The 26,658-nt window shown below is 37.0% G+C and overlaps 1 protein-coding gene and 1 long non-coding RNA gene across 11 annotated transcripts; both read right to left on the bottom strand.

The window, feature by feature from the left end:
• Positions 1 to 12,347: 12,347 nt before the first annotated feature.
• Positions 12,348 to 15,281, bottom strand: LOC112275745 (uncharacterized). 3 transcript variants are annotated; one of them, XM_024506362.3, is made up of 5 exons: positions 15,048 to 15,281; positions 14,026 to 14,561; positions 13,458 to 13,590; positions 13,167 to 13,242; positions 12,348 to 12,744 (listed from the first exon to the last, which is right to left on the bottom strand). In XM_024506362.3, the coding sequence occupies exons 2-5, from the start codon at positions 14,472 to 14,474 to the stop codon at positions 12,719 to 12,721; spliced, it is 684 nt and encodes a 227-aa protein (XP_024362130.1). In that variant the 5' UTR covers positions 14,475 to 14,561; positions 15,048 to 15,281; the 3' UTR covers positions 12,348 to 12,718. The 3 variants fall into 3 exon arrangements, with proteins under 3 accessions (XP_024362130.1, XP_024362133.1, XP_024362131.1); XM_024506365.3 differs by having other exon boundaries at positions 14,068 to 14,561; positions 15,048 to 15,271; XM_024506363.3 differs by having other exon boundaries at positions 14,044 to 14,561; positions 15,048 to 15,268.
• A 5,089-nt stretch (positions 15,282 to 20,370) lies between these two features.
• LOC149986500 (uncharacterized) lies at positions 20,371 to 23,943 on the bottom strand. Of its 8 annotated transcripts, none has more exons than XR_016500324.1 (4): positions 22,875 to 23,798; positions 22,311 to 22,618; positions 22,048 to 22,128; positions 21,569 to 21,934 (listed from the first exon to the last, which is right to left on the bottom strand). It is a non-coding gene; the product is annotated as an uncharacterized LOC149986500 (long non-coding RNA). The 8 variants fall into 8 exon arrangements; XR_016500322.1 differs by having other exon boundaries at positions 22,048 to 22,158; positions 22,875 to 23,770; XR_016500318.1 differs by lacking the exon at positions 21,569 to 21,934 and adding an exon at positions 20,371 to 21,440 and having other exon boundaries at positions 22,048 to 22,158; positions 22,309 to 23,943.
• Between the last annotated feature and the right edge of the window lie 2,715 nt (positions 23,944 to 26,658).

The following is a 26,658-nucleotide window of genomic DNA, read 5'->3' as shown; positions in this document are numbered from 1 at the left end:
ATTGGTATATTGGAGAATGGAAATATTATGTATAAGAAAGTTGATGATTTTAAAAGAAAAGAAAGAAAAAGATTATATGATATTGAAGGACAATTATGCAAGATAGGTACATTGCAAGATGATGAGAGGATTTTGGATGTTTATGAAGAAAATGGACTGGAAGATTCATTGGAATTGATTACATCTATTGGGTTAGGGGATAATGATAAGATTGTTGAGATTCATTCGAGAGAGGTTTATACCATGCTTGAATCTTTTCAAGCACCAAAAGTCACAGTAGAGACGAGATATAAAACGGCAGATAAGAAGGTAAAGCCTGTTGCCGGACCATTACCAGAGGATTCTAAAGAACAAATGGAAGAAGCATCAAAAGAAGCAAGTTTAAGAGATTCAATGAGTATTGGACATCAGTTTACTGAAGAGACTTTTGAAGAATTGAAGATTGGTTCTGATGGTTCTTTATTGCCGGAGGAAATTACTTGCTTCAAAAAGATGTTGGCTAAACAAGATAGATCGTTTGCCTTCGAATCTCATGAAATTGGGTGTGTGGATCCAAATATTATAACACCTATGGTTATCTTCACTGTACCGCATGTACCTTGGAATCTAAGGCCGATTCCAGTACCGAGGGCACATTTACCTAAATTGGTCGAACTATTGAAAGAAAAAATAAAGATGAAAATATTAGAACCTTCATTTGCGCCGTATTCTAGTCGATGATTTACGGTACCTAAGAAGAATGGGTCACTACGGTTTATTCAAGATATGCAGCCGGTGAATGCTGTAACTGTCAGGAATGCAGGAATTGGACCTATTGTGGATGAATTTGCTGAGGCGTTTGCTGGAAGGGCGATCTATTCAATGGGTGATTTGTATTCAGGTTATGATCAATTTCAACTTGCCGAAGGAAGTAGAGATATGACAACGATGAGGACACCGCTTGGATTGGTTAGAATGTGCACTCTTCCTCAAGGCGCGACCAACTCAATTGCGCATATGATGAATGGGATGAATAAGGTATTGAGAGATTTTATCCCGAAAAAGACTATGCCTTTTCTGGATGATGTTCCTATAAAGGGGTGCAGAGAAGGAGACAAGGATGAAACTTTAGATACGAGGGGGTGTCGCAGATATGTTGTTGATCATATACAAGATTGTGAAAAGATTTTAACTCGGCTTGGAGAAGTTCATCTTACATTATCGGGTATGAAGTCCGTATTTGGAGTGCGAGAGGTTGTAATTGTTGGACATTTATGCGGATCTTACGGAAGAAAACCAGATCCGACTAAAGTTGATGCAATTGGAAGGATGAAAGAGGATTGTGGTTCTTTAACAGAGGTTCGCAGGTTTTTGGGTGCATGTGTATTTTATCGAATCTGGATCCCTCATTTTGCTCACATAGCGGATCCATTATATGAACTGTTACGCAAGAGTTACCGATTTGAATGGAAAGAAAGGCATATTCAGGCAATGCAAAGATTGAAGAAATTATTGATGTCACCTCCAATATTGAGGAAGGTTGATTATAAGTGCAATAGACCAGTGATTCTTACTGTAGACGCTAGTCCAATTACCGTTGGATGGGCGGTGGATCAAGATGATTCGAATGGGAGTAGATTTGCAGTTCGATTTGGGGCTAAAGTTTTAAGTATTCGTCAGCGTGCATATTCGCAAGTCAAAAGAGAACTTTGGGGAGTCGTTTCGGCTATGAAAGCTGAAAAGGACTATTTGATTGGGGCAGTAGTAGTAATTGAAACAAATTGCTTGCCATTGCTTGGAATGATTATTAACTGTTCAACGCCAGATATTGCAATGTTGAGATGGATTGCTTATATTAAGTCACTAAATCCAAAATTTAAGCATATCACTGGAAAGGACAATTTAGTAGCAGACATGCTATCTCGAGCAAGATACGAGAGGGAGGACGAAATGGTTGAAGACATTGATGATGTCGGATTGAAATTCTATTCAATATCAAATCTCAACAGAGAAGACAAGCTATTTCTTGAAGAAGCTTATGAAGGAGAATTATTGGATATTGGTCATTATTTGAATACCTTGTCTAAGCATGGGAATTGGTCTACAGAAAAATTCAAACAAATAAGAAAAAAAGCATATGGATTTTTACTTCGAGATGGATTCTTATGGAAGAGACCGAAGAAAGGAATTGGGATGCCACAACGAGTGATAGGCAAAAGGGAAGAAAAACTAAAATTATTAAAGGAGTTTCATGATAGTTTATGGACAGGGCATAGAGGAATCTGGGCTACTTTTGCTAAACTCAAGGAACGATATTGGTGGAAAAATATGTATCGAGATGTGCTCTCATTTGTAGAGTCATGTGAAATCTGTCAATCGTATTCTAATATCCGACATCGAGATGGTCTTCATCCTACGTATCCTCTGGCTATTCATTTTAAATGGGTTGTTGATTTGGTTATTATGCCAGTTGGGTTATGGCAGATGAGATATTTAGTTTTAGCTCCTGAAGATTTATCAAATCAAGTAGAAGGAAGAGCATTGAGGAAGAAATCTACAGAGGGGATTTGTAGGTTTTTGCTTGAAGATGTCATTTGCCGTTACGGATGCGTAGGAAAAATCACTGCAGATCGTGGAGAATTAAATGCACAAGAAGCTCGTAAGTTCTTTGAAAAATGTGGAGTTAAACTATCACTGACTACTGCTTATAATCCGGAAGGGAATGCAAAAAGCGAACGCGGTCACCCGCCGATTATGAAAGCATTGGTTAAAGCTTGTAATGGGAAAGTTAAAGAGTGGCCACGGCTTTTGTCATTTGCATTATGGGCTGATCGAACAACACATAGTTCGGTGACAGGATATATGCCAGTAGAACTTATGACAGGTCAAAAACTAATTATGCCGATTGAAGAAAAGGTATTTACTTGGAGTATGCTACCATGGGAAGATGGATTGACAAGAGAAGAACTTCTGGCTATTAGGATTCGACAATTGGAGCAAAGAACGGAAGATGTCCAGATAGCATTAAAAAGGTTAAAAGAGCAAGGTTACAAAACAAGGCGCGATTCGATAAGCAACATCGATTGAGACCAAAAGCAATCGAGAAAGGTGACTGGGTACTTGTTTATGACAATAGTCTGGATAATCAACATAGTACTTTGCGGAAATTTTCAAAACGTTGGTTTGGACCATATGTTGTAACAACTGTTCATGATAATGCGACTTACTCATTACGGGAGTTAGATGGTACAAAATTGAAAATACCAATTGCAGGGAAGAGAGTAAAAATATTTAATCGAAAACACGCAGAGATGAATATGGAAGACCTTAATGAACGTACAGAGATTCCGCAGTTAGAAGATGAAAGTGATATGGATAATGAAGGTGACGAAGACGAACTGGACAAAGACGTAGGGGATATATTCTGAATCAAACAGCAATTGGGTAAATTGGTGCATACCGGAGGATGCACTGGTTCAGAGGAGGTGGATGTCGTGTTGTGACACGAGTATACAGTGAAAATAAAAAGAAAGGGGAATTTTATTAATATTCAGTTACTTCAAATATTGGGAACATCGACCAACTCCATTACAAATACTGAGTGGTCAGGTTCAGTGACTCCGTTACAGTCAGCCGGGGCATACTGAAATGCTCCATTCGATTCCAATAACGGGAGTCAGCAGGAAGAGTGGACCAATTTGACCCAATTACGGGAACATCCAGGTTACTACGGGCATCTTTCCCAATATAGGACCTGAATTGGTCGGGCGACTCAATGTGGTCCCGATTACGGGGTTCGATTCTGTTTCGGGTTGTCCTGTTCTCTGTGCCGTTTCAGGGAACGTTGTTTTCGGTAAATGGATTTCTTAAAGGCAAAAACGGAGGAGAAAGCTTGACGGCGAGAGCCAATTTCGGATCCAAGCTTGAGGTGGGAGCCAATTCCGGATCTAAGACGGAAGATTGAAGAAATTCAGAGGATAAGGTTAGGGAGGAAAATCGAGGGGGGAAGGATTTTTTCAAGCTTCTGCAAGGTTACCAGTTCGGTTTTTTTTATGGGAGGTTTTTGAAGATCAAGGGAAAGAGAGAGAGGAGCTTCATGCTTCGGGTCGGGGAAGGAAAGACATAGAATTTGGATTTTTCTTCTTCGTAGAGTTTTGGGGAAGACTGAGGCAATCGCTGCTGAAGTCAGTGTTGTAATGGTGAATCAGGATTTTTAAATGAAGTGGGTTTGAATACTCTTGACTGTTTTGTGAAATCGAGTTACGTTTGTGATTGAAGGATTAAAAGGGTGTCTATAGGATTGAGTATGCGGAGTGAATGAAATTTATTGGGTTAATCTAACAAGACAGTCAGTGGATACAAGATCGTAAGTACAAAGCAGTATTGAAGGTTAATAGTTTGGGTTGTACGGGGTTCTCTGTAACGTCTAGAGACCTACCGGCTGGGGCAAAAAGGACTTCGACAAGCAGTCGAAGAGCATCCGTATAGATTTACGGTACATTGTTGCAGTCGTTTATATTCTAGTAGTCAAAAACTGATAGACTGCTTGACTATCGGCGAATCTCCATACTACCTTCTACAGCCAGACGCCCGGCGCGTTCTCGAGCAGGAAAGCACGTAATACGTCACCGTGCAGCTGGAACCTTGTACAATTCCTAATGAAGGTCCTATCCTCTCCTCAGAACCCTCTCCTTGTTTTATAATAGACTTATATTTAGGACCTAAGAATTACAAAGCCTCTGCTTTATTAGATTCGGGAGCCTCAGCATGTTTTTTAGATGAATAATTTGTTAAAAGTTGTAAAATACCCTTTGTACAAAAACCTAAACCAGTACATGTAGAAGTCATAGATGGTCGTCCCTTGTCTTCTGGAGATGTCACTCATGAAACTCATCCTATAAAAGTAACAATAGACGGTCATGATAGCTACATAGCTTTTAACATAATTAAATCCCCGTCCAATCCAATTATTTTAGGTTTATCCTGGCTAGAAAAATATAACCCTCGAATAGATTGGAATTCACGTAAACTTGACTTTTCCCAGAGCGTTATTAATAGTTCTACCAACCAAGTAAAAAATTATAAGTCTAGTATAGTAAAACCCGTACTGATAGGTGCAAAAGTATTTATACACGCAGTAAAAGAAGGATCAACTTTTGCTATTTATGCTGCACCTATTTCTGAAAACGTAAAGACTTCAAGTGGCATTCCAAGTCAATATCAGGATTATCAAGACGTTTTTGAGAAAAAGAATGCAGATATTCTTCCTGAGCATCGCCCATATGATTGTTCAATCGACCTCAAGGAAGGAACTCAGCCACTATTTGGACCAATTTACAGTTTATCGCAAGATGAGATGGCTGAACTCAAGACATATATTGACAAGAATTTAGTGAAGAATTTCATACGCCATTCAAAATCTCCAGCAGGAGCTCCAATTCTATTCGTAAAGAAAAAAGATGGATCTTTACGAATGTATGTTGATTATCGAGGACTCAACAAGATCACAATCAAGAACAGGTATCCATTACCTTTGATATCAGGACTCCTTGACCAGTTGAATCAAGCTAAGATCTATACAAAAATAGATCTAAGAGGAGCATATAATCTAGTACGGATCAAAGAAGGAGATGAATGGAAGACTGCGTTTCGAACCAGGTATGGACATTTCGAATATAATGTCATGCCCTTTGGACTCACGAATGCACCAGTTGCTTTTCAACATCTCATGAATGATGTATTTCGTGAATTCTTAGACAATTTTGTCGTCTGCTATCTAGACGATATCCTGATCTATTCTAAGAACGTCGAAGAACATGAAATACATGTTCGTTAAGTATTACAAAAACTTAGAGATGCAGGATTGTACGCCAAGATGGAAAAGTGTGTATTTCACACTACTCAAGTTGACTTTTTAGGATACATCATTTCAAATGATGGTCTCATGATGGATTCTAAGAAAGTCCAAACAATCATGGATTAGAAGATTCCAAGGACAGTAAGAGATGTCCAATGTTTCTTGGGATTTGCCAATTACTATCGGATCTTTATCAAAGATTTCTCACGAGTTGCAGCTCCACTTACACGCTTGACTAGTAAAGATAAATTCCAATGGAATCAAGAAGCGGAAGCAGCATTTGAAGCCTTGAAGACATCGTTTGTCTCTACACGAGTCTTATATCATGTTGACTTTTCCAAGGCATTTTTTATGGAAACAGATGCATCAGATTTTGCCTTGGATGCAGTTTTATCACAAATGGGAACAGATGACAAACTTCATCTGATAGCTTTTCATTCAAAAAAATTCTCAGCAGCCGAGATCAATTATGAGATCCACGATAAAGAACTTGCGATTGTGGATTCCTTTCAAGAATGGCGTCATTATCTAGAAGGCGCTTCTAGTCCAGTCACTGTGTATACAGATCACAAGAACCTCAAATATTTCATGTCAGCACGCGTGTTGAATCGTCGTCAAGCTCGTTGGAGTATGTCTTTGTCAAGATTCGACTTCATTATCACTTATCGGCCAGGAAAACAACAAGGTTTGTCCGATGCCCTATCTAGACGTTCTTATTTTGCACCAAAAGAAGGAGATGCAGCTTTTGAGCAACAAAGAACGGTCCTCTTGAAACCGGAGCAATTTCATCTCCGAGCAATGAAATCAACATTGACTGTTGATTCAACTTTTCTCAAGCAAATCCAGTCCAGTATGTCCTCAGACCCTCTTGTTTATGATATCGAGAATAATTCTTCCAAGTCTCATGATCCTTCTAAGTTCGAGTTCAAGAATAATCTATTATATTTTGAAGGACGCCTATATGTTCCAGAAGGAGAAGCACGTTTACGTGTTCTTCAAGCACGTCATGACTTTCCAGCAGCAGGACACTTTGGATATAATAAGACTTTGGAACTCATATCAAGAGATTTTTGGTGGCCACAAATGTGGAAGTCAGTCAAAGACTTTGTACAATCATGTGATATTTGTTCAAGATCAAAAATTCCTCGTCATCGACTTTACGGACTTCTTCAGCCATTACCTATACCAGAACAACCATGGTCTTCTGTTTCTATAGATTTCATCACAGATCTTCCTAGCTCAAAATCTTATGATTCTATATTTGTGATAGTAGATCGTTTCACCAAGATGGCATATTTTGTGCCATGTACAAAATCTATCACATGTGAAGAAACAGCTAAGCTTTTCATTGATAATATCTATCGCTATCATGGATTACATAAAGATATCATATCAGATAGGGGAACTCAATTTGTGTAAAGATTTTGGAGGACCCTTTTCAAGATTTTAAAAGTAGACATAAAGCTATCTTCGGCTTTCCATCCTCAAATTGATGGACAAACAGAGCGCGTAAACCAAGTCTTGGAGCAATATTTAAGGTGTACTATCAACTACCAACAAGATGATTGGACAACCCTTGTGCCATTGGCAGAGTTTGCTTATAATAATACGGTACATTCTTCCACGCAACAAACACCTTTCTTTGCCAATTATGGCTATCATCCACGACTTGATACTTTTGATTTTTCAAAAGTTGATAATCCTGCAGTAGAAGATATGGCAAATCGGTTGTCAGAGTTACATGCAATAATGAAGACGCAATTGAAGGAAGCTCAAGAACGACAAAAGATAAACGCAGATCTATATCGTAAGAAGCAACCACAACTCAACGTGGGTGATAAGGTATGGCTACTTCGTCGCAATATCAAGACTACTCGACCTTGTGACAAGTTGGACTATCGTAGGCTTGGCTCCTTTTCTGTCTCTGAACAGATCAACCCAGTTGCATATCGGTTACATCTACCGGACTCAATGAAGATCCATCCTGTATTCCACGTGTCTCTTCTTGAACCATATAAGACAGTGGATATACAAGGAAGAAGACAAATGCCACCGCCTCCTATAGAAGTAGATAATAATGAAGAATTTGAGGTGGAAGAGATATTAGACTCAAGGCGGCGTCGAAATAAGCTGGAATATCTTGTTCATTGGCGCGGATATGATATTAGTGAACGCACATGGGAGCCATCCAGGAATCTAGCAAATACATCAACTAAAGTCAAAGTTTTTCATCAACAACATCCATCAAAATCAAGATGAAAATCTCTCTTATAAAAGAGACAAGATTGAGGTAAGATAACATTCAATTTTCTATCCTTGTTTGTAACTTCTTTACATTTGTGACGCAAATTAGATAGAGAGCCAACAACCAACGGATTCAACTCAAGAACCTTCGTTTGTTGACCTACCGGACGAGACATTATGATTGTCACAACCTTCGAGACGACGCAATCGAGATGAAGATCTTCAAGAACGACATGTTCTTCCTCGAATAGATGGTGAGATACAACGCGTTTGGTATCACGATTTGGGAAGGGACTCTTGATGTTTGGTGATTTTGCTAGAGGTAGGAACAACTCCTGATGGTCTTCCGAATATTCTATTCGAAGGAAGTTACGAAGGCCTCAAAAATGATCAAATAACTGGGTGGTCTTCCCGCCCTGGTATGGGACACTATCGATGGTTGAGAGGCCCTATCAATCATCTTCGAAGAGAACAGAGATCAGAGTATGTGGTGAATACAATTCGTCGCATCATAGATTTCCTCAACATATGATGACCGCTCCTCGTGGAACTCGTCTCTAGAAGGGGGGGTAATGTCACGGCCATAATCATGTAAGCTAATAATTACATATAGAAATAGATAGAAGTAAGTAAAAGTAGATAAAAGTAAGTTAATTCTATAATATTTAATATAAAAGCTTCCTAGAAACTTCCTAGATGGTGCTTTGACTTCATAGGTGTCTTTAATTGACTTTTTGGATTAGAAACGTAGTCAACAAGTTGGCCACGTGCCACACATGTTGTTAGCTTGAAGATCAAGCTAACTATGTGGCCTACACGTAGAAAAACTTGCCTTGTAAGTCAAGGCATGTATCCTATAAAGTCAATACATATTGGAGGTCCTATAGAATGTCGCCACGTAGCCCCTAGTTAGATAGTATATATAGAGACAAGAGTGAAGGCTTCTTCACTCTTGTCAACTCCTTTCTTGCTTCTAGTCTAGTTTCAAGGGTCTCTAGTTTTCTTGTCTTTTGGCAATAGCCATTCTAGTTTCTCTTTTCAATATACATACTTATTATTCATATTTTGTTACTTTTCTTTGAGTGAAGGCTTACTTGTCTGAACTATTTTTTCATCGAGTTCTTGTCCTTGACACACGTGTAAGCATAGCTACACCAAATCCAAACATCTTTGCTTATTACATTTTTGCAATAATTAAAAATTTATTTTTCTACCTTAATTATTCTTATACCTATCTATAATCTAAAGTAAATAATTCTTGATCAACATGTTTTTATGTTTGAATTTTTTAAAATTAATAAATAAAATTTTAAGATTCTTTTAATGAATGATTTTGATTTAGATTTATTATAGATTATTGTTAAGAAAAATTCTGTTTATATCTTTAATCAATGCATGTTAAATAATTTTTACACAATTTTTATAATGAAACAATTCAAAATAATCTATTTAAATAATATTTCTAAACTATAAATAAATATCAATAGATTTTTTTGAACTAATACTTAAATGACTTGGTCTTAATTGTATGGTTTTATTTATTCAATATATAATAATAAGTTCTTGAACTTAAGAAAGTAGAAAAAATACATATAAAATAATTTAAATAAGATAGGTAAATAAATGCTCAATAGAATTGATAGCTATTATAATCAACTAATTTCATATTTTTATTGATTACAACTATTCATACAAAAAAAATTTAAATGTTGTCTAAATAAGAGAATTATAGGTATTATCTATATTAAAAGATAAATTCTTAATGGCCTAGCTTTGGATACTAAAAATTCTAATAACTATATTGAGAAAACTTAAGTTTATTAATAAAAAGGAGTTATTCATTATAAATTATGTTTGTATACAGTGACTCAAAAAACTATTTTAATATTGACATATTTCAGAAAGAATGGTACATTATAAATGAATTGTAGTGAATAATGATATGTGGTTTCTATAGCAAATAAAATACTCCTTTACAACTATCAAATGAGCCTAGGTTGAAAAAATCCATTAGGTAATTGTGGAGCTATGACCAATCTAATTAAAATAATTTTTTGAGTGTGGTGTCTAATTTTTGGATTCTATCAATTATTCAACATTACAGCATTCTATCATCATTATAGCATTCTATTATTACTAATCTAATGGCATCATTAATGCTTATTAGCAGCTATAAAAACACCATTTTTAATTACAATTCCTAGCATAGACATATTCCAAACTACTACATTCTAAGACCTTCTAAAATCTTCTGCAAATTTCTAAAACCTTCTAGATACTTATAGAATCTTCTACAATCTTTTAGAAAGTTCCATAGACTTGTATAAGCCTCTTTAGACTTTTAAAAACTTCCATAGAAAGTACCATAGACTTATGTAACCTTCATTCTAGTACAAATAGGAGTCTTTGGAACCACTTTTACTATCAATCTCATTCTTTGTCTTTAATCTTGACATATTTCTTTGTGAGATTCTTGTATCCTTGACAATTCCTTGAACAACTATGAGATCCAATCTTTGCTCTCTCCAAGATAACATCACCTCTACTCTTCTTCATTCTCAAAAATCTTATAGCCAAACTGCTTCTAAACTTGGCTACAATAAAGCTATTATTTTAAGGCTAGCAAAAAAATCACTTTTAATAGGAAGAACCTTAAATTAAGTAGACCAAAGAAGCTCACTATAATAGATGAAAGGGCAATTATTTGCCAAATCAACATTGAGAAGGCTGAAAATACTATTGAGATTGCTAAAAACCTTAACAATATTATTTGTAATCTTATGTCAAGTCAAACCATTCAAAAGGTTTTTAAGAAATGGAATATGAAAGTTGTGGTGAAGAAGAAAAAGCCACTACTATCTACATGCCATCAAAAACAATGTTTGGATTTTGCTTGGAAGTACAAGAAATGGATTGTAGAGGATTAGAAGAGGATTATTGGGTCAGATGACACAAAAATCAAAGATTTGGATTAGATGGCAAAAAGTGGGTGTAAAAACAAAAAGGTCAATCCTCGCTTGACAAGAAACAGTTATGTATGGGAGTAGAAATATAATAGTATAGGGATGTATGGGATGGAGTGGAGTAAGGGTGGTAGAGGTTGAGGGGAGGGTGGATACTAAGCAATTTGTGAAAATTCTTGAAAAAAACTTACTTCTTAGCATTGAAGAATTTGGTATTTTTGAAGAAAATTATATATATATATATATATATATATATATATAATTATTTATAGAAAATAAAATTTATTTATTAAATTTAATATCAAAAGTTAAATTTTCTTAGTACATTATTAAAAATGATTATTCTACTTCAAAGGTTTGGCAAAAATATTTGGTTGTTATAATGATTAGAAAACATATTTTACAAAATGTTGAAATAAAATTATAATTTTAGAATTTCTTTATAATTTTTAAATATATATAATTTTAAATATATTTGTATACAAGTTTATATTAAAATTCAATATTAATATTATTATAAAATAATAATTAATACCATCAATAAAATCTATATCAAAAATCTATTAAATTATTACATTCATAAATATAATACATGAAAAAGTTTATTGAAACAATAGTACAAGACAAAGGCAATAATGCCTCAAGAATATTGCATTTGTGTCTATAATAAATATATGAAATTCATGTTGTAAAAATTAAAAATATATTGTTACACTGAACAGTATAAATCATGTAATGACACTTTTTCAAATTGGAAACCATTCCAAATATAAAAGGAATTTGCTGCTCTAATCTTTTAAGTCTTTGCTCATATATTTGAATAAAACATCCTATGGGAAAACAAATCTAGAAGCTAATCACTTAAGGAAAGCTAATCTAAAAAGCTAATCACTTAAGGAAAGCTAATCTAAAAAGCTAATCACTTAAGTACAAATGGTTTCATCTACATCCCACAACTATGTATATGAGCGGATCAGCACGTTGACCTTAGAAGAAACAATTTCAATGATTTCACAATATGATGGGCCAAATTTGCTTTCAAAACGTGCCCCATTGTTGGGACTTCCAAATTGAACAATCAGCATTGAGCAACCTAGCTATAGCAATTGGAGCAACAACCCTCTACTTGCTTCTAATCGCTCTCGCTCTCTCTCTCTCTCTCTCTTCTCCAACTTTCAAACCATCTGTTGGATCAATGCAATGCAGTTACAAGTTCAATCAGCAATATTCTCCAGCATACAAAATAGAATGTGAAAGGCTCACACTCGAATGCGTGAAAAACATAAAAGTCTCAGAAGCAAGGATTTAGGACCACGAGAATGCCGACGTTAAATTTTGTGTGTCAAGGTCGCCTGATCAACACGTCGAAATTGGCTATCATGAAGGTTTTGCACAAGACCGTGCAAGATATTTATATTTCACGACTCCTGCACACAGCTAAACAGTCACCTATGCTTTACGAAGACAGCAACTGTCTCATTTTCCTAATTTACCGGAAGCAATGAGTTAGTATTGCTGATTCTTGACTTTCTAAGGTTTCTGTCGAGCAATCCGAGGGTCGATAAACTATTAAAACAGCAGTATATATACTCTGCGAACATGAGAATGATCTTCTAAAATAGTATACACTTTGTACAGTGCATTCAAAGCGCTGCCGAAACTCATGGCACCGTGGTCAGGTAAGAATTGTTGCCAATACATCTGAAGAAATTACCAAGACAAATTCACAGGTAGAAGTGAGTGAGGGTATACTCTGACGTTTAAAACATATCAAATCTGGTGCGAAATAGCTATGACAAAAACTCTTTAAGTGGCTCTGGGACACCAGAATTGTTCATTGTTTAATTTAAAATACATGCACGACTCTTTGAGTTAAATTTTAAAACAAACAAATAAATAAGTAGTTCCTATCAGTATCTCAGGAACGATGAAAATATAGATAAACCAAGAAACATACAAATAAGCCAAAAATCGTCAAATTCTAATGGCAAGTATGTTCGACATTAGTAGACTTATTTGTGACGAATTTCGGTCCCGAGCACCAACGCTTCGCAAAATACATGGCCATAAGCAGTTCTCCAGTAGTAAAATTAGTTCTATATTGGTTCCGTCCATAAACGTACCGCTCTTCGCTCTCAAACGCCGCTCCTTACAAGTAGGAGGCTTCTTTACACCCTTATTTTGTGAACGCATGAGTATCTGCAAATTGAGAGCACGAAATAGAGGTCAGAAATACTCCAGATTTTTGGCCGTTATTAGAACGGCGCAATAGACAATATTTCTCACATGAAACAACTCCGCGATAGGGCATTCGTCATTACAAGTTCAAGCGAAAACCACGAGGGGCTGATAATGCGAGCGTAGAGGCGAGATAACTTTAGTTCTACGAGAATAAATTCTGGTAAACGTCGTACCTCTTTAGTGGCTTTGGCTGCAACGGCATCACTGAGTAGAGCGTTTTCCTGGCTGATAATACTGTTTGAAGCTGCCCTCACCGTGGCTGTTCCAGGAACTGGCGCAACAATTAGCTTGCCTTTCTTGGTCAAACTGCAGTGAAAAGATAAGCCGAACTATCAATATAATATCTTGTAAATGCAGTTAAATTTCTGCATGAAAACAGTATGCCGAAGCAAAACCAAGGAGGACCGATAAACAACAACAGCAGAAACTGCGGTTACAGCAGCAGCTTTCTAGAAGTAATCTACTGGGCACTGACCGATCTCGAATTTACACCAACTACCTCCGCCACCAACGAATGTATCACAATCATGTGGAAACGAAGCTTTTGAAGAAGCAGAAGTTAATTACATATCATACTAATTAATTTAGTATGAAATGTAATTAGAGACGCATGCATCGTCCAAGTTCTGACAAGGTGACAGACTTGATTATTTAAGTTGGTAAATTGTTACAAAATGCCTTGTCCCCGGAGAGGGACCTAAGTAATAATTAATACAGTTATACTGCGGTTGGTATCCCTACATTCTTCTTATGACGTACATTTCGACAGGTGTGATTCTTAGCTTGTCAACTGCCGCCACTATTTCGGGCATTGCCTTGTTTAGCTCGCTTCGAAGCTTAGACTCTGATATTGTTGACCGATTCGTTCTTGCGAAGGCGGTTTTCTTCACAGAAATAGTGTCGCTGGGCTTAGATGGAGGGAGTTCCGAACTTCTAAGGGCTTTAGCATGCGCTGAAGGTAGAAGCGGACGTCCTCCCCAACTCGGTTCTTTGGTTCGATGCAGACGGCAACGAAAAGAACCGGGATGACTTGTCGGTGCACACAAACAAGGAACTGCTGCGGATGCCTGACGAACGGTACTCCAACTACCTCGATTGCTTGCACCTATTACACTTCGAATGACTTCACGATGCAGACGGCACCGGAAAGAGCCCTCATGACTTGTTGGTGCACACAAACACGGAGCCATGTTCGTTCTTGAGGAGGACAGCCTCGGGCCAGAAGCGGAAGCAGCGAAGTATCTTTCCCGTAAATATATTCACAAGGTGCGAGTGATCTGCAATGTACATATATCCTGAATAATTATAATCGACACAGCAGTAAAAGAGAGTACGAATCCTTTACGACACTACCAGAACCTGAGCACCTCCTCTCGGTCCCCTCTTCAAAACCGAACCAGCAGAAGCTATGGCTGCACGTAGCAAAACCAAAAGAGCCAGGACATAATCTACTTGGAAAGAATCGAACGCCGGTACAATACAATCACATGCAGAAACAAAAATGTACTAAGCATTGAAAGAAATCACTCTCGCATTCTCCACACCGCGAGCGACTTTCCTAACACAACCACCAACTCTCACGTATTCTCCAATCAACAGCGACAAAACCGCTAACGCAGACTCGAGAACTGCACTTGTGGCCAGTCACGAGATAAGAAGGTGCTAGTCCCGCACGGGACTGCCACGGAAAAGCAGGCCAGGAGATGAAAGACGATCGCGATAGACGGAGCAAAGAAAGTGGAACTAGAGTGCAGTTGCCATACCGAGATGACACAACGACAAGCCGGTCATCGGCGCAACCAACAGATGTGAAGCTCCGGGAAGTTAAGCTGTGAGTCGCGTAAATCCACGCCTGCTTAAGTTGCACTTCTCGTTCTCTCGCACTACCGAGACGACTCCACTCTCATCTCCAAATACCACTCAACTTCTGCAAAATCCAGAATTAACTTCCCTAGCCGCCATATTCATATTTATATTCAATGCAGCGTTCAAGCAAGCATGCCAAGCCTCAAGCATCTGCTCTCTTTACTTTAAAGTGAAAGAGGAAAAGGAAAAGATCTGAGAGGAACACAGTTTACTTATTCTTCGTAGTAAGTATGCGATGCATTATTCTTAAAATGAACTATGTGTAGTAGCACAAAATATTGGTAATGTAGAGCCGAAAACATTTTAAAAAACGAGGACCAATACAAGAATGAGAATTGAGAATGTCGAATATATTCATTTATTTATCCTATTATATGTAATTTGATCATTATTTCTTTCATATATATAGATAGATATATATATATATATATATATATATATACATATATTATTTTTTTCAAATTTATAAATTGGTATTCATTACTAAACCATTACATGACCTTGACAACCAGATGTCTAGTAGTTCCAAGCAGAAAACTTAATTCAACAAGTTAACTATAACCATGCCAATTATGGAATTACACCTTACATTAAAAAAAACAAAAAAAAAAAATGTATTTATTGGATTACACGTTACTGCTACCACATACTATTTTGCAATCGTTTCCAAATATTTATCCATGATTCTAAATATTGAGCACATGTCTAAATACAGAAACTAGTGGATGTTTTCTTGATTTAATCTAGAAACATATAGAAAACAGCTCTAAAAACTATTTGATAATATTCTGAACTGTGACTAAAGAAATGACAAAAATAATCACTTTATTGATTTGTCGAACAATACTTCACAGTTAAACATAAAATCTGGCATGTCTGTTAAACCAAAATTTCTCAAACTTATGTCCACACATCTAATATGGTATATGTACGTGATAGCTTGTATCACAAGAAAACCCACTAAACTGTAAGAAAAAAACCACATGATAATCTAAGTAAAAGAGAAATAAATCACAGAAGAACAACTCCTTGATACAAATTCATAAGTAAAAAAACAATTGCAAACATTGGATCATATAAATGAAATACCATGAAAAATCACTAAGGAATTTCTGTAAGAAAGATTAAATTAATAATGCAAAAAATGGGTTCAAGAATTCATGGTTCCCTTGTAAGAAATGTTGGGCTATGTAGAGCAAATTATATTTGTTCTATTCAATTTTGCATGGGGCTTGGTCAAACGTGCCAAGTCTCTTGAAAGAAATATAGAAATATCGATTCAATATTTTCTAATTATAGAATCATGAACTCCTTTCATACATATTTTAATTTTACACTATTAGTTTTGCTTGTTGATGGGAACAAATCTCATACCACTTTTATCACTGTGACAAAGTGGCATTATATAAATATAAATATCATTCATTGGCTCAATTGTTGCACAAGGATAACTCATCCCTTTGTAGACAAGTTACTATCACTTTAACTTTTTGAATGGCAACTTCTGTGAAAGTGAAATATAAAGAGAGAGACATATAAGACCAGATTATTTTCTCATTTCTTCACGACAGAGTAAAATTTATTGAAACAGAATTTGATATTACTTCATTTCATTTACATTAAATATTGGTGTTTTTAAATTTCTAAAATGATTCTTTAATTTTTTTATAAAGAGTGTAAATGGATATATATATATATATATATATAGATTATTTTAAGAAAACAAATTCCATTACTTTTACGTTTCTCATTTTTTGTGTTATTTTAAATAAGCTTGCAAAGATATAATTTTATAAGAATCTCCACTTAATCTTTCAAGTTAAGTTATTACGAATCTAATAAACAATTTTAAAAAATAGAAAAAAAAAAACGGTGAAATATACCCTAAATCATCACAGTTGTAACAGTATTTAAAATATTTCAAGATTTTAACTCCAACATAAAAATATGAAAAAAATGAAAAAATGATAGTGTATACATATTTTAAGATCAAGACAAAATCATTACTTAAAGCGCACATATTTCTTTCTTTTTGAATGATAAGAAAAAGAAAGATCAAGACAAAAATCATATAAAAGAATTAAATACCAGGACCTTAACTGTATTCCTAAAGGTACAACTTAGGTTAAAAAATAAACATTGTGTATTAAAATAAATAGGTGAGAACCTGTTTTAAATGAAAATAAAATAATTTTTTAATTTTAATTACATAATATAAATTATTAAATTCACAAAATCTTCCAAAACACAAAAATAGTATGAAGGGTTGTATATATATATATATATATATATATATATATCAATGTGCACCCATAATTTAGAGCTTACATTAACTACAAGTATGAATTTTATTTTAAAAATATACTATTTTTTGTACATAAAAAGATGTGTTGTTGTATTTGATAATACATTTATTTTTGAAAAATAAATATACAATGCACAACCAAGGATGATTGCAAAAATTATAAATGTATTTTTAAGGCACAAATAGTCAAAGCTTTCTTATCAAAACTTATGGATGAAGTATTCGAAATGTCAAGGTAGTGTATGTAAGTGAAACAATAACAATGATTATATTTTCTCATGCATTTTCAGTTTCTAGCTTATAGATTATCTATATTATTAAAAATAAATACATCAAATAGAATCTAATGTATACTAAACCATAATATTATACAGTTCTATGATATTTTTGTAGATTTTTTAAATAAAATGTGTAGCATACAAATTCAACTCTTAATTGCATATGTTGCATATCTGGTATTTTAACTGTATAATTGGATTTAACAAAATCTTATATTTCGATGCAGAAATTGTTAATTTTTGGAAATTTGAATGATTTATTATTTTTGAATACTTATTTAATACAACTTTATACCTAGTCTTTTCAAGTTTTTTTGCTAGAAAATACAAGGGCTAATTTTTAAATAAGCATATTTACTTTAGCTCTGTTAATGATTTTTTTGAAATAGTAAAAAATAGTATTTATATATAAATATCATATTTCATATTGAAGTAAATGGTAAGACTTCACAATAATAAAATAACCATAATAAGCTCTAAGGTCATTTATCTTTGAAATTAAATCAATAAATAATATCAATAAATATATCATAGATTGAGAAAAAAGAAATCAATATCAAAACTATCAGATTTGCGAAATAAACTTAATCAATGTTTTTTTAGTAAAATTTTAAAATAAACATAAAAAATATAAATATCATTGTAATAATTAAAATATATTTCTTAATTTAAATATGTATTTAGATATGTATGTTATATGTGGTATATTTCCACCCAAAGAACATAATGTTTAATTATACATTATTAAATCCATAAAATGCATGCAAAAGCTAAAATAATAATCATACATATATATATATATATATATATTAGAATCTATACTTAATATATTTTAATTCCTAATAAATATTTGTTGAAAAAGAGAAAAAGAAAAAAAAGATGAACATAAATATAAACCATCATAATCTTTTTGTAACTATAGGTCATCAAATATTTATTTCTTTCTCTCATTCTCCCTTTTTTATGTAAAAATAAATAAAATAAATAAATAACATCAAACTTAAAATTTAACATTTAAATATTTTGTGATAAAAAAATATTTGCAATATATCCATAGTATGCATTACTATCATTAGATAATAAGAAAGTAGTTTATTTAGATTTAACTTGAGAAAAAAACATATATATTAATGCTTACTAGAATAGAAATCTCTCTCTCTCTCTCTCTCTCTCTCTATATATATATATATATATATATACCAATTCAAAAAAATAAATAGACCCAAGTTATTACTAAATTGACCCACCCATCTTAACCATCATGAACAAAAAAAAATAAAAATAAAAAAATAAACCTTTAAATTCATTTCTCCACAATTGGATCCACAACCAATAAAAACCAACCACATTCATCATGATTACCATATTCTTCATCAAGAATGGATATATTTAGTAAAAGTATGGGTCTATTTAACATTCCCCCACAAATATTGCAAATATTGTTTATCACACAATAAATATTGCGTTTGTTTCTCCGTTGTGTGAGGCATCAGCGTCGTCGTCGCGCGGGCTTCCTCGTGGCTTCAGCACTGACAATGAGTGCCCACGACAGAGGTCGCCGCTGGTACGACCGCGACTCGCACGGATTCCCGCTTATCTCGTTTTTGCTCAGTTCGCTTCTGCTCTATCTTGCAGGATGATGCTTTATCAGTGCATTATTTGCAGTCTCGGCGTGGAGTTTAGTTTAGTTTAGTTTTAGTTTTAGTTTTTTTTTCTGGTCTTCTCAAGGCTCGTTGGCGTAGGTCGCTTTGTTCTCTGTTTCTATCCCTCGCCCGCGCTGAGTATGACCATTTCAAAATGTGGTGGGTCTCGAAATCCGCAGGTGGGGGGAATGAAGTGGAGGGTATAATGCTTTCTTTGCTTGAAGGATCTGGGAATCGTTGCGGTGTCGGGGGAAGTGCATCACGTGGCTTCACTCTGATACCGGGAATGTTTGGAAGCGCTCTGGCGGTGTATATTCTGGCTGATCTCGACATGTCGAGTGGGGTTTGACTGAGGGGGCGGGAGTTTACTCGATAAGTTCTCGATAAGTTCAATGCAGGCTTGTGGTTGGTGTGGGAAGAGATTCTGTCGATGAGGGGTGAGGATAATTCCTGATATATGATGGTGGATTCTGAGCGGAATCCAGGAAACGTCGGATTTGCACCAAGGCATGAAATCTGGGGGCTGTGTCCGTTACAATGCGCTGAAGCTTCGAATGATTCCTCGCGTGATTGTTGCGGACCGCAAACGGGCCAGTTGCAGGATGAGGGAAGAGTTGCTCAGGCATTGAATGAGAGCCACAACTTTGAAGCACATTATAATCTTAAGCGCAGCAACCCGAGAACCACAGCGTGTTCGCAAGTAATCCTCCAACAAATAATGTCGCAGGCATTTTGGTGATCTTGCTGACCGAACCAGCGTTTAACCAACAGTATTAGCGTACCGCAATCGTAATACGCAAGGTGACAGGCGAGGAATAAATCGAATTTCACCCAGCAAGAGATGATCCTATTGTGACTATGAAAGTTTGGCAGATCTGAATGATCTGCTTCGTATGCGGATTTGAAAACTTCTGTTACTTTCAAGAAGTTTATTACTACTTACAATTGTAGATGACCCAACAGAGGGTATCATTCAAACACAAGCAGATGCAACTGAAAACGAAGAAACAGCTTTGTTCTAGTTCAAGAGAAGTTTGTAAAGATGTTCTCTCACCACCATAGCTCAAACTGTGAGATGCAAGCTCATAAGAATTTCCTTCCCCACACGCTCTGCACGTCTTTCACTGGACTCTACACCCATCTTGACGCGTCAGGAACTAGAACAAAGCTGAGAGTCAAGTAGAGCTTTGTAATTATGGAAGATTGTTAAACTTTTAGTCGAATATCCTCTTCATTTCGTCTTGTTAAAATATTCTATCTAGCTTGAGATTGTAATATTTTTTCAAGGCGCAAAGTTGCTATCGAAGCTCTAGGTTTCACATGAAGGCCCAGGTGGTTAGGATCCTACTCTGATGTAGACTCTGAATGCTGCCATTTTGTTAAATACATGTAGAGCTCCCAGGGCGAGTTCCATTGGGATGTGATGCACCGATTGGGATTCCAGAATGTAGGCGTCCGATGCAGGCTTGATCTTAGAGAGTGCGTGGTCGATTTCGTGACAAACTGAGACGTTGGTTTCAGTTGCTGGTGCACATTGCGTAGGATTTTTGTAAGCGTAGACTGCAAAGTGGAATCCCAATGCTGCTCTACCAAAAGGATCCAAGTTATTGGCCCATGTCTCGAACCATGCTGCACGTCATTGAAGAGATCCGGACGGCCATCCTAACGAATTGCTGTCATGAGGTACACAGATTCCCCTCGATGAGAGTTTCCTCTAGAAATAATAACTACGGGTTGTGAGGAGGCTCGAAGATTCCCGGTAGTATTTTGCGTTTTCGGTGAGAGGCGTGTTGAAAGGATAAATATGAGCTTCGCGTGCTTATTCATCTGATTAGTCACTTGGATTTCCGACACAAAGGACGAGGCAGCATAATTTAGCCCGTCATTCCTCAAACAGAATCTGCATACCAGATCGTGGCTCGGCAAATTTCGGACACATAGCAGCATGCAAAATGGTGGTTCGATATCCAACAAGTGGGAAGAGGTAGAGGAATGTCTGAGACCATGGCATGGCATCAGACCACCGATCCAGCTTTAGCCGACGCCGTTGTTGGAGTGCTCCTTCTGCCGGTCAAAAATGCACATAAGAGAAACATTCGAGAGGCTTAATTTCACCTCACCAACACAAAGCCTGTGATTATCGAACCATCTTGTAGAAAACTGAACAAAAGCGCCAAACAGAAACAGTTGGGTGACGAAAAGAACTTTAGAATGCATTTGGATGAGATTGTCAGGGAGAAAGAGGAACATATTATGCAGGGTGTATTCAAACGCAATGTGCAAGCATGGGTTCTCTTTTTGATCGACGGTTTTCCGTCACGCAAAATTTTCAACTTTTCTATGATCCTTGGTAATCATCTTCTTCGCAGAGTCGATCATCTTGAGAATCTCCGTGAAATCCTTGTCAAAGAAGGAAACACGAGCTTCCAGATCCCCAACCAGAGGTAGTCTTGTTGACTCTCACGCAACCGCGTAAGTGAAGCACCTTGACTCCGTGAAATCGTTCGTGGTGAAATGATTTCTTGTTAGGAACTTAGAGGAAGTGGATCGTGAAGGATCTGGTCAAAAGTCGCTCCAGTAAACATCATCTTGACACCCAGAAGCTTGATCTTTCGTGTCGTGAAGAACAATGCTGTGGTCACAGAATTCAAGGGGTGATCGGAATACTCACCTGGACGATGAAGTGAAATTAGTGATGGCTGGTGCCGATGCGATTGGCCATTTCCCCCGCAGATTGGATGTCGGGAGAACTCTGCAGCTTAAAACGCAACACGACATGCATCTGACAATTGTTCCGTAAGTTTTCAAAATTACAATTTAAAGACCCTTATTTCTTAAGGACTCCGCTTAGAGAGAAATGGAAGCTCCATGCATGCTTGAGTCAAACAACTAAGGAAGGTTCACTGTGTAAAGCACTAGCGGAGATACGCACACCTTGAGGCGCGAGGCTCGTCGCCCCGTATTGGTTTCTGCAAGATTTCGGGCTGCCACTGGAAGATTCAAGCCCTCAAATAGCAGCGCACCAAGGGTAACGTCGGTTATAATTTTCATAAGCTGCTGAGTCAGTCGAGCTTATGTCACCACCTGTTGTGTAACTGGAATCGAGCTTTAAATGGATATTTTCAATTACTCGTCGGAGGCATTCTTCCTCTCTCGAAGACTGAGTGTAGAACAGGGGGCATGAAAGGAGCGCTTGGAAAAAGAATCTCCGAGAACCATTTGGATTGTAGTAACAGCGAAGCCTCCCATAGCCACAAAACTCAAGAATCAGGAACTGAAATGCAGTTTTCTTCCTTCAACTGTGGAAATGTCAATTGAAAATAGAATAATGGTAGAAAGAAAATTGAAAACCAAATTGACAAACTGAAACCAGGTGCTACTGACCGGCTCAAGAAAACTAATTCCACGCCTCTGAAGGTCAGTATCATGCTCAGCCAATCAATTTTCTCAGATAGATTCAAAGAGCAAGCATCCTTTGCATGAATGAAACAAACTTACCGCGATAAAGATATCCTTGGTCAGGTTGTGGAGGGGTTGATCCCCCGACGTCTCATCAACGCTAGGCAGACGTTCAACGGTAGCACCAACACTCCTCGCCCTCGAAGAATCCACCTCAGCCAGGAACTTGATAGTGAGGAATACGATCTAAGCCTAAGCGCTCCGATTTACTGTCTAGCACGACAGAACCTTCTAACCGAAATACTATTCGGAAACTTTCTCATTAATCGCTCTAGTAACAGCAAATCAAATCATTGCAACCCTGACTCTAGCACAGTTTGGTCGACAGAGACGAACAAGAGATTCACCCAAAATTCCATCATCAGAGACACAAAAAGTTAGCAGTAGTTTCTCGATAGGGATTTATTCCATGCTTCTATTGATAGCATGTCTGTTCGTCGTCACCAGAACTCTCGTACAACTTAACACTTGTATCGAAGCATTGTTAATTGAACTTCTCTATTGCTCCCTCTAGTCTTCTGTGTATCACTGTTCCATCACTGTATCAAAACTGTGATGAAACAATCAGAATCACTAGAACTCAGATTACAGTAGGAGCGCAGCAATAACACATTTGGGAGCCATGTGAATAACATCGAGAAATACTTCGAGAGCGATCCACCTCATGACTCTCTAGAACCGAAAGGCATCGATAATTTTGACGCAACACTATTGGCTACCCAGGTGCTCGACGCCTGCTTCGCCGAAACCAATCTCATAGAGACTATTGATCTTGCAGCACCTTGGTATCTGGATTCCAGAGCTTCACACCACGTCTCCGGCCAGAGAACGGTATTTTCTTCTCCACAACCCAACAGTGGCACACGAAGCACATCGGCCAGTGGAACCAGTTATAACGTACGTAGTACAGGCAAAGTCGCAATTCAACTTCCATCCGGCAAGGTACACACCATCACTCACGTCTTATACTCACCTAGAATTCAAAAAAAAATCTTCTTTCCGTTGGATTTCTTGCAGAAAGCGACATTGTACTAGAGTTCATGCATCATGCGTGCATTATTCAAGACACCTCCATGATCATCATTGCCAAAGCACTTCGACAAAATTACAATGGGGTGTACGAATTACAAGTAATCACCATCATTTTGAAACCCAAAACACTCTCATGCATCCTCTCTAAACAATTGGTGTCCACCCTTTGGCATAAATGCCTCGGTCATCCGCACTATCAAACCATGGGACGTATGGTGCAGCACCAGTCTGTTCTCGCCCTCCCCGACACTCCCATTATCGATCTTTCTTGTGAAGTTTGCTTTAAGGGAAAACAGACTCGCTCCCGGATCCCAAAGACACGCACACAACACTCAACACATATTCTTGAATTAATACATACAGACATTACGAGACCCTTCCGAGTAACGTTGTTAGGAGGAGCCCGGTATTTCCTTGTATTTGTTGATGATTTTTCGAAGTACACATTTGTATATTTTCTCTCTGAGAAGAGCGAATGTTTTACAAAGTTTTGGCTCTTCCATCACTTTGTCAAGAGACTAACGGGGAGACAGTTAAAGATCCTGTGTTTCGACAACGGAACCGAGTTTCTCTCTTCCGACTACAAAACTTATTGTGATAACCACGGTATTCGCCACAATCTTTTCCAACCTTGTACACCACATCAAAACGGCGTCGCTGAGTGACGCAACCAAACTCTCCAAGACGTCACTTGTTGTCTACTTTTAGAGCAAAATCTTTTCGGCTAACTATGGGTTGAGGCAGTTTAAGCCGCCTGCCTCGTCCTTAATTACAGGCCCTCAAAGCAACATCCTACTCAAACTCCGTTTGCGATTTTTACTGGAGTAAAACATAACATCGCTAGAATTTGAACTTTTGGATATATGGTTTTTATCGCGGATACTTCTCCCACGATCAGTAAACTTGACCTTTGTTCTAAATCCTACATCTGTTTAAGCCCAAATCCGCATTCTAAGGCCTCTCGTTGTTATGACAAAGAGAGGAAACAAATCATCTCGTCCAAGAATGTCCGTTTCCTTGAGAACTCAACACCCGGGGAGATCCCCTCCGCTCCTACAACCTTGGCCAAATCTACACCATCCTCACCGACTGCGCTACACTCCCCCCATCCAACACTATCGCTCTGCGCCGCTCCACCCGACTACGTTGTCCACCAGCGCAGCATCATGACCACGTGAGTATACAACTCATTGAGTCCTTTCTAGGCGCTGTCGAAGAAGTGGCCGAACCGCTCACTTATGCCGAGGCAGTCCAAGACCATTGATGGATCGCCGCCATGAAATCAGAGTATGACTCTATCATGATTAATCAAACGTGGTCTCTTGTCGAGCCTCCTCTCGGTTGTCGTCCGATCACAGCCCGCTAGATTTTTAAGCTCAAACCCGGTGCACAAGGCACCCCTCCTCGCTACAAAGCCCGTATCCTCACCCGTGGGTTCAAGCAAACCCACGGGGTCAACTTCCACGAGACATTCGCCCCCACAGTACAGTAGGAATCAATTCAGATTTTCACCGCTCTTGTTGCTCCGACGCCGACTATGCCAGTGATCTCGACACACAAACCTCCACCTGTGCATTTTTTTTTTTTTATGGGCAACTCCACACTCTCATCGTGCAGTAAAAAATAGAACATTACATCCCATTCTTTGTGCGAGGCAGAATACCGAGCCCTAGCCAAAGAAATGTGTGAGGCAGTATGGATTCAGCATTTAACATACAAACTAGGTTTCGGCGACGGCAAATCCACCACAATTTGGTGTGATAACTAGAGCACTATCAAGATCCCAAAAAGTCTCCTTTTTCATGACTGCACTAAACACTTCAAAGTTGACTTACATTTTACCCGCCAAAAAATTGAAGACAAAACAATCAGAGAATTCAAATCATCCATCGAGCAACTAGCTGATATCCTGACAAAAGCACAAAATTTGAACACTATCCTAGCATACTGAATTTCAAAACAATAACTGAAATTTTGATACATAAACCATGATCTCAACACTCTAGTCTCAAGAAGCAAAAAGACTTCTGCTTCTTCCTTAATCCTGAAGTCCTCTGAAATTCTTCACTTCCCTCTCACAAGCCGATCAAGATGTACAGATACCTACACGTCTTCCAGAGGCGACATCATAGTGACAACAGATTGGCTTGAGAGCCGTTTGCAAACGATCATCTTCAATATCAGGAGTAGAACAACCATCCCACATTGGCTATTTGAAGATATGACATTGTTGTGTAGTAACACAACCATCCATTAGATGAAAGAAGAACATAAATATTTTGTTATAGAGGAGCTTAAATAAAATTATTTTAGCAAATTATCTTAAAAATATAGATAATAATCAAGGAGGTAATAAACATTAATAAGTGCTAATGTAATCTTCTTTTAGAAGATACTTCTACTTACTTTGTAAGAGTATAAATGAACCAAATCAAAGTAAATGAGATATATAATTGATACAGACATCTTTGGGAGATAATTAAGAATTTTTGTAGTAAAAATTACCTCAAAATATCAAGAATTGATATCCAAAGAAGACTAGTTGTGAACCAAGTTCAAAAGTACACCCTAAGGTACAAAACCATGCACCTATAGTGACTCCAAGGTTCTTTAGTTGATTAGAATATGGGATTTGGAAGCAGACTTGTATGAAGATTTTTAAGAGTTGATTTCATGTGATTTGAAGGTATATTGAGGTTTTGAAAGCTTTTCAAAGTGAGAGATTTATTATGTAGGTTTGGATTTTAAGAAATAAAAGGAAATTCACAAATTTGATGATTTTGCAAGTATC

This window comes from Physcomitrium patens, chromosome 23, assembly GCF_059467195.1.
Source record: "Physcomitrium patens ecotype Gransden chromosome 23, ASM5946719v1, whole genome shotgun sequence".
NCBI classification, from domain to species: Eukaryota; Viridiplantae; Streptophyta; class Bryopsida; order Funariales; family Funariaceae; genus Physcomitrium; species Physcomitrium patens.
Note: the sequence above shows the minus strand (reverse complement) of the source record. Positions and strands in the feature narration are given on the sequence as shown.